The following is a 14,042-nucleotide window of genomic DNA, read 5'->3' as shown; positions in this document are numbered from 1 at the left end:
GCATTTCTGGGAGATTGTGCTACTTCGTTTTTTTTTTGTTGTTTTTTTTTGTATACTGAATCGAGGCTCGTGACAGAGCTAACATTTATTTCACAAACAAATCAACCAGACAAACAAAATATATAAAAAGAGGGAGCAGAAGACAAGATGGGGAGAGAAGGGGAAGCACACAAACACAACATTTGAGAGCAGGGAGAAGTGTGGGAGGGAGAGGGCTTGGGGGGAGGAGGCGTGGGAAAGGGGGGTGGGGGGGGAGAGGTATAAAACACAAGGGGACCAAGGACTTCCAGGACAGAAGTTGGTATTTCAAAAAAAAAAAAGTGTAGGATTTTGGGTGAAATTAGCGGGGGTAGAAAAGATCAAGGTTTTGGATGGGGGAAGATAAGAGATGGTGGTGAACAGCTGTTTTAAAGACCTGGAGGGTGGAGTGGGATTGAAGGGAGTGAGGGAGTTTGTTCCAGAGGCGGGAGAAAAGAGGAATGAAGGAGTGAAGGTGAGCAGAAAGTCTTGATTTTGGCAGTTTAACCATAAGAGGGTTGCAGGCCGATCTTGTGCGACCTGTAGGAATATTTGGGGGACAGAGCCCAGAGAGAGCTGGGGGGGAGGGGCAAGGCCAGAGAGGAGTCGGTAGAAGACGGAAAGACCACCAACCTGCCTGCCTGCGGTAAGTGAGTGAAAGGCCCTTGGAGTTAGCTTCATCGCGGGAGATTCCAATGATTCTGAACGCTTTGGTTTCAACAGCCTGAAGACGAGCTAGGTGTGAGGCAGGAGCACCAGACCAGAGGGGAGAGCAGTATTCCATAGAGCTGTGGATGAAAGCCTTGTAAGTGGTGAGGAGCTCAGGTGTACCAAGGAAAGACTTCGCACGACGGAGGATGCCCAGTCGGCGACTGGCTTTGGAGGCCAGATTTGAAATGTGGTTTTCCCAGGAAAGATCATGGCAGATAGTGAGACCCAAAAGCTTGAGTGACAGAACTTCTTGGAGAGGATTGTTCAGAAAGTGGATGGGAGGGTTGGCCAGTCGGTCTTTTCGGAGAGACATCGTAAGAGTGTGAGATTTGTCAGGATTGAAAGACATGTTCCACTTGTTTGCCCAGTCTGTGATTTGGATTTGGAGGTTAATCTGTGGTAGGTTAAAAATGTTTAATGTATCTCCCAAATTACAGACTTGGCATTTAATATGGAATATTTTTTTTGTTGGGGTGAACTTACTTTTCAAGACGACTTAGAACCAAAAGTTCATTGGAATTATGTTGAAATTATTCTAGATTTTGTTAATGTGACCTTTAAAAGAAACAAAAACCACATTTGACATTTCGAAGCAAATAAATTGATCCTTGAAAGTGATGTAAACTGATATCGAACTCAATTCACGGACAGTACTGTGTTATACTTCTGTACGTTTTCCAGAAGTATCTCTTTATTTTGCACATTAGCCAAATTGTTTTTCAACAAAAACAAAAGCTAAATTATGACTGCGATTACGGACAGTAAAATTACAGTTCAGTACTTCGTGTAACCCCCACGAGCATTCAGGAGAGCACGTACACGTCGAGGCATGCTGTTCACGAGATTTGCCAAGGTTTGGACAGGAATCGCTTGCCATGCAGTGACAATAGCCTGCTGCAATTCACGCACAGAGGACGGCTGCTGCTCCAAGTTGTCGATTTGACGCGTTAATTCTGCCCACAAGTTCTCGATCGGATTCATATCCGGGGACATGGCAGGCCACTCCATATGCTCTACACCACGGTCAGCAAGAAAGTGTTGGATCATGCGAGCACGATGAGGCGGTGCATTGTCATCTTGGAAGACAAAGTTTCCTCGAAAGGCTGCACGAGCAAATGGAAGCAATGTTTCTTCCAGAATGGCCCTGTACTTGAACTGGTTCAGGTTTCCATTCAGAACAACCAGGTCAGTTTTGCCCCCTGCATGAAAAGCAGCCCAAACAGTCACCCCACCACCTCCAGCTTGGACTCTTGGCACTATACAATCTTCGTTGTGGGCTTCATGCACTTGTCTGTGCACTCGGACGTGGCCATCTTGACGATAGACCAGAAATCTAGACTTGTCACTGAAGGTCACGTGATTTCAGTGTCCTGGCTGCCATTGACGGTGCTCTCTGGCCCACTGCAATCGGCGCTGGCTGTGTTGTCTGGTCAGGCGTGGCTTTCTCAGGGGACGCCTGGCACGATAGCCTGCTTGAACCAGTCGTTGGTTGACTAGCCTTCTGGATACAGGCACATTTGTCAGTTGCTGCCACTCAGCCCTAAGCCGATTAGCTGACTTGGTACGGCCATTGCAGACTAACCGGTGCAGCTGGCGATCATCTCTCCTTGTGGTTCTGCGTGGACGTCCTGGCCTCGGTATTGGAGTAGGGACACCCCTCTGAGCATTTCGTTTCAGGATATTTGACACCTGACCTTGATTGATGCCATACTGCCGAGCAATAGCACGCTGTTTCATGCCAGAATTTCGTAAGGCCACCACTCCATGACAAACAGCATTGTCAAGTTGACGGACCATCTCCAGAGGAAGCGGCAATAACTTTTGGAGATGTGCAGCAGTTGTTTTCCACTAATACAGAACGCAACAACCCTTGTATACCCGACTGTGAAGCCAATCGTCAAATGCACCTGTCCGTACATTTTGCCACGCCACCTGTGATATAATCCTGTTGTTGACTTCTTGCTGCGACAGACAATCAGTGACATGGTTCTTTTAATAAATAAATCACCAAAGTGTAAAAGAAACTCAGCAGATTGATATACTGAGTTAAGAAAGTAGACCCAAGTCAAGAAAAAAAAAATTCCATATTAAATGCCAAGTCTGTACAATGCAGATGGGACAGCTGGCTTTGCATCCCAATCCAAAGCATGGCGTGCTTTGAGAATCAGCGCTCCTCCTGGAACTGCAGCAGAATACCAGTTTAACTGGAATTTGATCTCAACGAGGGGTCCACCCAGTGAATATATCTCAACGCTGAACACGCTACCAACTGAGTTATCCTACAACCCCTGTAATGCAAACAAACTCCTTTCTGGAGGGGCAATTCCAGTACTCTGATGTGCATGTTTAGCTACAATGGGGGTATCAGTAATCTTATTCAATAATCTCAATCGACCTCTCCTCAACAACCATTCGATCATATATCAATGCAATAAAAGAACAGAAAAAAACTCCTCGTATTGTGTAATAAAAGTTGTGTCAAAAAGTGAAGTTTGAAAAAAATAATAAGATCAATAGAGGACAAGCCAAAACATCAATAACTAGAACGACACTTGGTGGAGCACATACCTCCGCCAGGCTGAACAGTTTGTTTTGTATCCCACTGATAGGCCGGATCTGGATTCGAACCTTAACCAAAATCTAATCGGCTTGTTCTTGTCACCTAACCAACTCATACACCTAGATTAGTGATGAGTCATCCATAACTTTTCTTAAATATCATGTTATATATCGCTTTTTGCCCGATCCCTCCATGGTGAAGAATCCCTTAAAATTAAATAATTCTTGTATCCAAATCCTTATTCAGATCTTCACCAGAATTGAACCGATTCTTCCTTGTCACGCACCCAACCGGTCCACCAATGTTCGTCTAAATCCGTCCATAACTTTTTGAGATATCCTACTATGTATCGTTTTTGGCCCGATCTCCCAATGGTGAAGAATCACTTAAAAATTATACTAACCGGATCCGAATCCGAATCTTCACCACAATCTAATCATTTCGTCCTTGTCACATATACTACCTCTGTGCCAAATTTCGTACGAATCCGTCCACAACTTTTTGACATATCTTGTTCACAAACCAACAAACAAACAAACAGGGGTGAAAACATAACCTCCATCCACCTTCGGTGGCGGAGGTAAAAATATTTGAATACCTTTATGAGATGAAAATCTGAACATTGAAATGGCTCGCTGATATTGTGAGACAGATTCGGTGTTCTTGAGTACAGGTTGCACAGTAGGATACAGAAAACCAATCTTTATCTCCACCAGCGAAGGTAGACGGAGGTTACGTTTTCACCCCAATCTGTCTGTCTGTCTGTCTGTGTCAATCAACACAATATCTCAATAAGTTACGAGTATGTACGGATGTGGACGAAAATTTGTAGGTTGAAATGATTTGGTTTTGGTGAAGATCCAGCTCTGGTTACAGGATTTTTTTTTATTTAAATTTTAAAGTGATTCTTCATCATTGAGAGATGAGGGCAAAAACTATATGTAGCAGGATATTTCAAAAAGTTGTGGACTGATTATGACAATGAGTGGGCAGGTGACAAGAACAAGCCAATTCGATTTTGGGTCAAGCCTACCGAGCGCCGTTGTAGACCTACCTCTGTTCTACAATACGTGTTGGAAGTGAAGCCGCATGCTCCAAGCCAATAAAAAGACCGATATATACTCCTTATGATTGGTGGAATTGGAAAGTATGGTGATAAAAGTGTAAAAAACACAGCAGAAAGTGTCTCTCTTTGTCTAAAGGTCTTACTGGTCTTGGTTGACAAAGGCTGCAGTGGTAGTAACTGGTGAAGGAGTCATTGAAATATCCATGCCAGGTGGAGCATTGAGCACAGGTAGAGGTGAGTTCTCAGGGCTTGGCTCTGATATACCACTGTCGCTTGCTGGTGGAGAACCATAGCCCTCCGATTCGGCAAGCAGAGAGTCGATCAAATTTTCAGCATCACCATTGTCCTGCTGTATTGTTATGCAAATGAAACACATTGTTATTACCATATATGATGCGAAATCATGTGAGTTCTTTGAATTTTTTTACTCCCATCTTGGACTCTCTATATCCTACAGAGTTTACAGCACCCATTACAACATCCCCACACCAGGATCACTGGACATACACTCTTTTGGGTGTACTTTTGGTACGTTCGGCAATGTGAGAACAAAGGGAGACTAATCTGGCATATATTTTATACGAGAATTTTAAGTGATTCTTCATAATTGAGGGTTGGGGCCAAAAACCTTCTTTCCTGCAAATCCCTGCAGTGTCCATGCATTTTATACCTCTCCCACCTCCCCTAAAGCCCTCCCCCTCCCACATTTCTCCCGTTGTCCCTGCTCTCAAATGTTGTGTTTGTATCCTTCCCTCTCTCTCTCCCCATCTTGTCTACCGCTCCCCTTATTATATATTTTATGTCTGTTTTTAACTCAACTGGACTACCGTCCAGTTGAGTTCATCACAAACTGAACCCTCCGGCGTCCGTCATCTGTCGTCGTCGTCGTGTCAACTTTTCGACGTTAACACTCCAGCGTCCACAAATATCAACCGATTCTGATCAAACTTGACATGCAGCATCCTTACCCTAACGACCAGGTTGGTGTTACATTTCAGCCCGATCCGTTGTAAAATGGCGGACTTAGGCGACCATTTTGTCTTTGGTCATGAAAACGACGTTAACACTCTAGCGTCCACAAATATTAACAGATTTTGATCAAATTTAGAATGTTTAACCCTTACCACACAAGGTAGGTTGCTATTGCATTCCAACCCGATCCGTCACAAAATGGCCGCCATATTGTTTTCAGCTCCGAAACGACGTTAAGACTTTAACGTCCAGAAATATTTATGGATTTTGATCAAACTTGGTGTGTGAGACTCTTACCACACAAGGAAGGTTGCTATCGCATGTCAACCCGATCTGTCAAAATGGCCGCCATATTTTTTTCAGCTCTTAAGAAAAGCACAAGAATTTAGGACTTCAAAGTTGTGCAGTCAGTTCAGTTGAGTTCTCCTTCCCTGGAAGCTCTAGTTTTTTTGTGATTAATGTTAGCTCTTACACGAACCTTGATCTTAGATCTGGCCTATCAGTGGGATACAAAACAAACTATTTAGCCTGGTGGAGGTATGCTCTCTACCGAGTACCCTTCTAATTTTGTCCTTTTTTCCCCCCTTTTCATTGGAGTGAATAAAACATCATTATAAAGACCAGAAAGGATCCTCTCTATCAGCCCACGGGTCCTAAAATCCTGCTCTGCCACTCTATCTCACCCTCTCTCTGTTCTATTCACCCTCTTTTGCTCAAGGTCATCTGCCAGCATCTTGGAAATCAGCTAACATTACCGCTTTACACAAAAAGGTGCAAAAACAGATCCTTGCAACTACAGACCAATCAGCCTGCTTCCAATTATCAGCAAAGTCATGGAATCCATCATTGCTTTGGCTATCAAATCCTTCCTCTTCTCCAATGGCTTGATCTCTGATCATCAATTTGGATTCAGACCAGGTCATTCTACTCTGCACATGTTGCTTCTGCTGTCTCAACAATGGATGGAGGTCCTCAATGCCAAACAGGAAATCAGAGCTGTCTCACTTGACATATCATGTGCCTTCGATACGGTCTGGCACCCAGCTCTGCTCACCAAACTCTCCTCATATGGTATCCATGGAAATCTCCACTCATGGCTTGCGGACTTCCTCTCTGGTCGAAGGCAACGTGTGGCCCTGAATGGATTTCTCTCATCTCCCCTTCCTGTTCTGGCTGGAGTTCCCCAAGGTAGTGTTCTGGGCCCTGTGCTATTTCTGGTCTTCATCAATGATCTCTCCGACTCTCTGGAAAATCCTCTCTATCTCTTTGCTGATGACTCCACTATCTGCCGCTCCATTCCTTAGCCCTCAGATCGGCAGTCTGCAGCCTCCTCACTCTCTGCAGACCTGGAAAAAATCACAGACTGGTCAAACAAGTGGAACATGTCTTTCAATCCTGACAAATCACACACTCTTACAATGTCTCTCCGAAAGGACCGACTGGAAAACCCTCCCATCTACTTTCTGAATAATCCTCTCCAAGAAGTTCTGTCACTCAAGCTTTTGGGTCTCACTATCTGCCATGATCTTTCTTGGGAAAACCACATTTCCAAGCTGGCCTCCAAAGCCAGTCGCCGACTGGGCATCCTCCGTCGTGCGAAGTCCTTCCTTGGCACACCTGAGCTCCTCACCACATACAAGGCTTTCATCCGCAGCTCAATGGAATACTGTTCCCCCCTCTGGGCGAGTGCTCCTGCCTCACACCTAGCTCGGCTTCATGCTGTTGAAACCAAAGCTTTCAGAATCATTGGAATCTCCTGCGATGAAGTTAACTCCGAGGGCCTTTTACTCGCTCACCGCAGGCAGGTTGGTGGTCTTTCTGTCTTCTACTGACTCCTCTCCGGCCTTGCTCCCCCAGCTCTCTCTGTGCTCTGTCGCCCCAATATTCCTTCAGGTCGCACAAGATCTGCCTGCAACCCTCTTATGGTTAAACTGCCAAAATCTAGGCTCTCTGCTCACCTTCACTCTTTCATTCCCCTTTTCTCCCACCTCTGGAACAACTCCCCCACTCCCTTCAATCCCAATCCTCTCTCCAGGTCTTTAAAACAGCTGTTCACCACCATCTCTTATCTTCCCCCATCGAAAACCTTGATCTTTTCTACCCCCGGTAATTCACCCTAGATACACTTCTTTTTTTTCTTCTTTTATTCCAACTTATTTCCTGGAAGTCCTTGCAGTGTTCATATGTTTTATACCTCTCCCACCTCCCCTAAAGCCCTCCCCCTCCCACATTTCTCCTGTTGTCCCTGCTCTCAAATGTTGTGTTTGTGTCCTTCCCCCTCTCCTCTCTCCTCTCTCCCTCTCTCCCCATCTTGTCTGCCGCTCCCCTTATTTTTTGTGTTTTGTGTGTCGGTTTGACTTTTTGTGTGATTAATGTTAGCTCTTTCACGAGCCTCGATCTTGTATACAAAAAAAAAAAAAGAAAAAAAAAAAGGAGTTTGAGAATCTCTTGGACTGAGCTTAAATGAGTTCATTACAATCCCAAAAAGGAAGATTATGCACCTGCAAATAACTTCATTTGGAACATAACAGTTACTAAACAAACGTAATTGTGGTTAATTAATAATCCACTGCATTATCTACCACAGTGTCAGCAAACGGCTCCTGAAAGCCCCAGTCATCTTCTAGGAGGTCGGTAGTCGGAAGGAACCCTTGGTCAGGTGTGTTAGGTTGTTGAGGGTAGGGTAGTGGAGATGAGAAGGACATGGTCCCAGCGTAGCCCTCATCACCCAATGACCTCTGCCAGAAGAAGTCCATAATGTCTTCAAAGGCAAGCTGTACATGGAAACATAAAGATAAAGATATTGGATTGCACAGAATCCTATTCTTGGTCACTTTTCATGTCCTTACTGGGGTTGTTTATACTAGGGCGTGCCCGTACGTGGGTGCAAAAAAACATGCGTGCAAACAACAACAACAAAAAAAAACTTTGAAACCACGTGGCAGTAACGACCACAGAACCCCCCCCCTCTATTTACATGAAATGGTTTGGTCCATTCGCAAAGCCAAAGCGAACGGCTTGCGAGTACGGTAGAACCCCCCCCCCTCTATTTACATGAAATGGTTTGGTCCATTCGCAAAGCCAAAGCGAACGGCTTGCGAGTACGGTAGAACCCCCCCCCCCTCTATTTACATGAAATGGTTTGGTCCATTCGCAAAGCCAAAGCGAACGGCTTGCGAGTACGGTGACCATACCTTGGGAACCACTTGTCCGATTAATTTCAAACCTTGAAATGGCACATCCTCGGGTCCCCAGCAATATACCTGGCAAGTTTCAAGTATATCGGACCCGTGGTTGTCGAGAAACAGCGGTCACAGACAAACACACACACACACACACACACACACACACACACACACACACACACACACACACACACACACACACACACACACACACACACACAGACACACACACATACACACAGAGATTACTGGAATTATAGATAGATAATGTACCATTTCATTATGGAAGGCAACAATACACTTTTCACACATTGCTGAAAAGGACATAGTAGTATATTCTAGGTCACGATGTTCTGTTGATTGTCCGATTAGTAATGAATTGTTGAGCATGTCGGCCGAGTGAGTGTGGCTAGGTTTCAAGTTTGTCCCAAGCTGCCTCTCTGTGTATCTTGGTGGATAGCTATTGTCTCAGTGTATCTTGGTAGATATAGCTATTGTCTCAGTGTATCTTGGTAGATATAGCTATTGTCTCAGTGTATCTTGGTAGATATAGCTATTGTCTCAGTGTATCTTGGTAGATATAGCTGTTGTCTCAGTGTATCTTGGTGGATATAGCTATTGTCTCAGTGTATCTTGGTAGATATAGCTATTGTCTCAGTGTATCTTGGTAGATATAGTTATTGTCTCAGTGTATCTTGGTGGATATAGCTATTGTCTCAGTGTATCTTGGTAGATATAGCTATTGTCTCAGTGTATCTTGGTAGATATAGCTATTGTCTCAGTGTATCTTGGTGGATATAGCTATTGTCTCAGTGTATCTTGGTAGATATAGCTATTGTCTCAGTGTATCTTGGTGGATATAGCTATTGTCTCAGTGTATCTTGGTAGATATAGCTATTGTCTCAGTGTATCTTGGAAGATATAGTTATTGTCTCAGTGTATCTTGGTGGATATAGCTATTGTCTCAGTGTATCTTGGTAGATATAGCTATTGTCTCAGTGTATCTTGGTAGATATAGCTATTGTCTCAGTGTATCTTGGTAGATATAGCTATTGTCTCAGTGCATCTTGGTGGATATAGCTATTGTCTCAGTGTATCTTGGTAGATATAGCTATTGTCTCAGTGTATCTTGGTGGATATAGCTATTGTCTCAGTGTATCTTGGTAGATATAGCTATTGTCTCAGTGTATCTTGGTGGATATAGCTATTGTCTCAGTGTATCTTGGTAGATATAGCTATTGTCTCAGTGTATCTTGGTGGATATAGCTATTGTCTCAGTGTATCTTGGTAGATATCTATTGTCTCAGTGTATCTTGGTGGATATAGCTATTGTCTCAGTGTATCTTGATGGATATAGCTATTGTCTGTGTATCTTGATGGATATAGCTATTGTCTCAGTGTATCTTGATGGATATAGCTATTGTCTCAGTGTATCTTGATGGATGTAGCTATTGTCTCAGTGTATCTTGATGGATATAGCTATTGTCTCAGTGTATCTTGATGGATATAGCTATTGTCTCAGTGTATCTTGATGGATATAGCTATTGTCTCAGTGTATCTTGATGGATATAGCTATTGTCTGTGTATCTTGATGGACATAGCTATTGTCTCAGTGTATCTTGATGGATATAGCTATTGTCTCAGTGTATCTTGATGGATATAGTTATTGTCTCAGTGTATCTTGATGGATATAGCTATTGTCTCAGTGTATCTTGATGGATATAGCTATTGTCTCAGTGTATCTTGATGGATATAGCTATTGTCTGTGTATCTTGATGGACATAGCTATTGTCTCAGTGTATCTTGATGGATATAGCTATTGTCTCAGTGTATCTTGATGGATATAGTTATTGTCTCAGTGTATCTTGATGGATATAGCTATTGTCTCAGTGTATCTTGATGGATATAGTTATTGTCTCAGTGTATCTTGATGGATATAGCTATTGCCTCAGTGTATCTTGATGGATATAGCTATTGTCTCAGTGTATCTTGATGGATATAGCTATTGTCTCAGTGTATCTTGATGGATATAGCTATTGTCTCAGTGTATCTTGATGGATATAGCTATTGTCTCAGTGTATCTTGATGGATATAGCTATTGTCTCAGTGTATCTTGATGGATATAGCTATTGTCTCAGTGTATCTTGATGGATATAGCTATTGTCTCAGTGTATCTTGATGGATATAGCTATTGTCTCAGTGTATCTTGATGGATATAGCTATTGTCTCAGTGTATCTTGATGGATATAGCTATTGTCTCAGTGTATCTTGATGGATATAGCTATTGTCTCAGTGTATCTTGATGGATATAGCTATTGTCTCAGTGTATCTTGATGGATATAGCTATTGCCTCAGTGTATCTTGATGGATATAGTTATTGTCTCAGTATATCTTGATGGATATAGCTATTGTCTCGGTGTATCTTGATGGATATATCTATTGTCTCAGTGTATCTTGATAGATATAGCTATTGTCTCACTGTATCTTGATGGATATAGCTGTTGTCTCAGTGTATCTTGATAGATTTAGCTATTGTCTCAGTGTATCTTGATGGATATAGCTATTGTCTCAGTGTATCTTGATGGATATAGCTATTGTCTCAGTGTATCTTGATGGATATAGCTATTGTCTCAGTGTATCTTGATGGATATAGCTATTGTCTCAGTGTATCTTGATGGATGAAGCTATTGTCTCAGTGCATCTTGGTGGATGTAGCTATTGTCTCAGTGCATCTTGGTGGATGTAGCTATTGTCTCAGTGCATCTTGATGGATATAGCTATTGTCTCAGTGTATCTTGATGGATGAAGCTATTGTCTCAGTGTATCTTGATGGATGAAGCTATTGTCTCAGTGTATCTTGATGGATGAAGCTATTGTCTCAGTGCATCTTGGTGGATGTAGCTATTGTCTCAGTGCATCTTGGTGGATGGAGCTATTGTCTCAGTGCATCTTGGTGGATGAAGCTATTGTCTCAGTGCATCTTGGTGGATGTAGCTATTGTCTCAGTGCATCTTGGTGGATGAAGCTATTGTCTCAGTGCATCTTGATGGATGAAGCTATTGTCTCAGTGTATCTTGATGGATGAAGCTATTGTCTCAGTGCATCTTGGTGGATGTAGCTATTGTCTCAGTGCATCTTGGTGGATGGAGCTATTGTCTCAGTAGTACAAAGCTGAAATTTTGCGTGCCGATGTACATCGAAGCCGGTGCACCGGGAAAATTCACATAACCATCGGAAAGCGTGCTATTTAACCTCCAACAAGCTTTCTCTACTTTCTCTAACCCTCATGCTGCCATTGGGCTGGCAGGATGGCTAAGAGGTACGCACACTCACCTCTAACCTGTCACAGTTGCATTCCCAGGAATGATGCAAACGAGCAACCCACAGGCTGCACACGGAATGATGATGCCACCACCACTTTTCCCTTTACATTTTGTGTATTTTTATCCGCGTTTCCCTTTTCCACCTGTTCTGTCTACCCTGTTGATGATTTGTTCCCGCTCTCTCCTTTATTGTCACCCTTTTTAATGAGCCTCGGCCTCTGTTGAAAGTGTGACGTACATAAATAAGGTACTTCCATCATAATTGCCAAATGAAGTCAACAAACTTTCTTTACGGGTGATTTTAACCATTCCCGAGTGTACCGAGGTAGGAATGACAAGATGATTTACAATACACTATGCAACTTGAATACGTGGACTTAAAAAAAAAAATGGAAAGAGATCGACCAAATATACTTACTACTACCACTATTACCACTACTACTACCAGTAGTACAACCGCTACTATTACTACTACTACCACCACTAGCACAACTACTACCAATACCACCACTACCACTACCACTACTACTACTATTACTACTACCACTACTATTACTACTACTACCACTTGCACAACTACTCCCACTATCACCACAACTATTACTACTACTACTACTACTACTACTAGTACAACCTCTACTACTACAACTACTATTACTATTACTACTACTACTACTACTACCACTACCACTACCACTACCACCACAACTACTACTACTACTACTACCACAATTACTACCACTACCACTAGTACAACCTCTACAACTACTATTACTACCACTAGCACAACTACTACCAATACCACCACCACCACTACTACTACTACTACTAACACCACCACAAACTACCCCAATTAATCCCACCTTCTTGTCGAGTCTGCTGGGGAAAGTTTTGGCTGGCTAGTCCTTGCTCTCATTCGACTGAAGGTAGTCAGGACTCAATATGGAGAGCAGCTAGTACGTCACTTGATTAATTTTACAAGACAAACTGATAAACAGAAGAGAGCAAATGGAAAAGACCAAAAGATTGAAAGAGCACGAATGAGCAGGACATGTGATGGACCAAAGGAATGAAACAGAATGGACACCTGGAGATGGGAAGCGAAATGAAGGAACGTTGAGTGAGAGATGGACAGACGAGGTGACATATTTATTACCGTGGAGGTAACAGGTAAACACCTGCAGCCTGCAGGGAAAAAGTGGTGCAAGACCTAAAGGTGTGGAATCGTCACGATGACGTAGGCAGGTATATTAAACGTCTTGTCGTGGACAGAAAAAAACCGAGATGATGGTCGACTTGGAACAAACAAAGTTAACGTCAACTTTAAACAAAAAATGACAAAGACGTTTAGATTATGTTCAAACCGTTTTAAAGCAACACACGTCGGTGAAGGTAACTTTTACCTGCGATCGTGTTGTCCCTTGCGATGAAACGTCAATGCAGTTCCATGGATGATGGACGGAGCGATCGATGCGCAGCACGGTCAGGTGACGAGTCTGTCCCCGGGAGGACTTTGTGACGGTGACGGCGGATTGACGATCAAAATAGAGGGACGGACGATGCAACAGCTGCGGCAGACTTTGGACTCTGCCTTCCAACGCGACATGGTGTGTCATGACGAGCGGCTCCGCGAGCTGTGCACGTGATACGGTGTGATGACGTCACAGGCGAGGCTCTCGGTTCGATTTATCGATGATGAGGGATTGATTATTGGGTTGACACAACACAGATTGCGATCTATTTATAGAGACATGAATCTCGCCGAGAAGTGTTTGTCAGCCAAAGAAAGTCCTAACTTGACAATGCAAATAAAACAAAGGATGAGGTGTGTGTGTGTGTGTGTGTGTGTGTGTGTGTGTGTGTGTGTGTGTGTGTGTGTGTGTGTGTGTGTGTGTGTGTGTGTGTGTGTATGTGTGTAATACTTTTTGTGTCTATTAATTGCGTAAGTCTATTAATTAATTACGTACTATTAAAATGTTGTGGCGGACACGATGGCTCGCTGGCGCGGTGACATCATTCCGCGCACCAAGAGGGTGTCGGCCACGCCCGAGGGGTAGGCGTGGCCTCGGGATATACACGGGGCTCGCAGCCCCGAGCAAGTCAGTGCTACAGTTTGAGCTTTACAATAAAGACTCTTCTGACCCTACGCGTTGTGGCTTACCTTCTTTGGCAAACAAGGTGCGTGCGTAGCACCACGCTACACTGGT

The 14,042-nt window shown here is 43.4% G+C and overlaps 1 protein-coding gene across 1 annotated transcript in view; it reads right to left on the bottom strand.

Moving 5' to 3' along the window:
- Nucleotides 1-13,451, bottom strand: part of LOC137433826 (cyclic AMP-responsive element-binding protein 3-like protein 4) — a 34,427-nt gene extending 20,976 nt beyond the window's left edge. The window contains exons 1-3 of the mRNA XM_068126208.2: nucleotides 13,239-13,451; nucleotides 7,910-8,101; nucleotides 4,499-4,704 (exon numbers count right to left, since the gene is read on the bottom strand). Of these exons, the coding sequence (XP_067982309.2) occupies nucleotides 4,499-4,704; nucleotides 7,910-8,101; nucleotides 13,239-13,451 (611 nt within the window). The remainder of the gene's footprint in view (nucleotides 1-4,498; nucleotides 4,705-7,909; nucleotides 8,102-13,238) is intronic.
- Nucleotides 13,452-14,042: the final 591 nt, after the last annotated feature.

Source organism: Myxine glutinosa, chromosome 10, assembly GCF_964187855.1.
Source record: "Myxine glutinosa chromosome 10, kmMyxGlut1.1, whole genome shotgun sequence".
NCBI classification, from domain to species: Eukaryota; Metazoa; Chordata; class Myxini; order Myxiniformes; family Myxinidae; genus Myxine; species Myxine glutinosa.
This window is presented reverse-complemented; position numbering and strand designations above follow the sequence as displayed.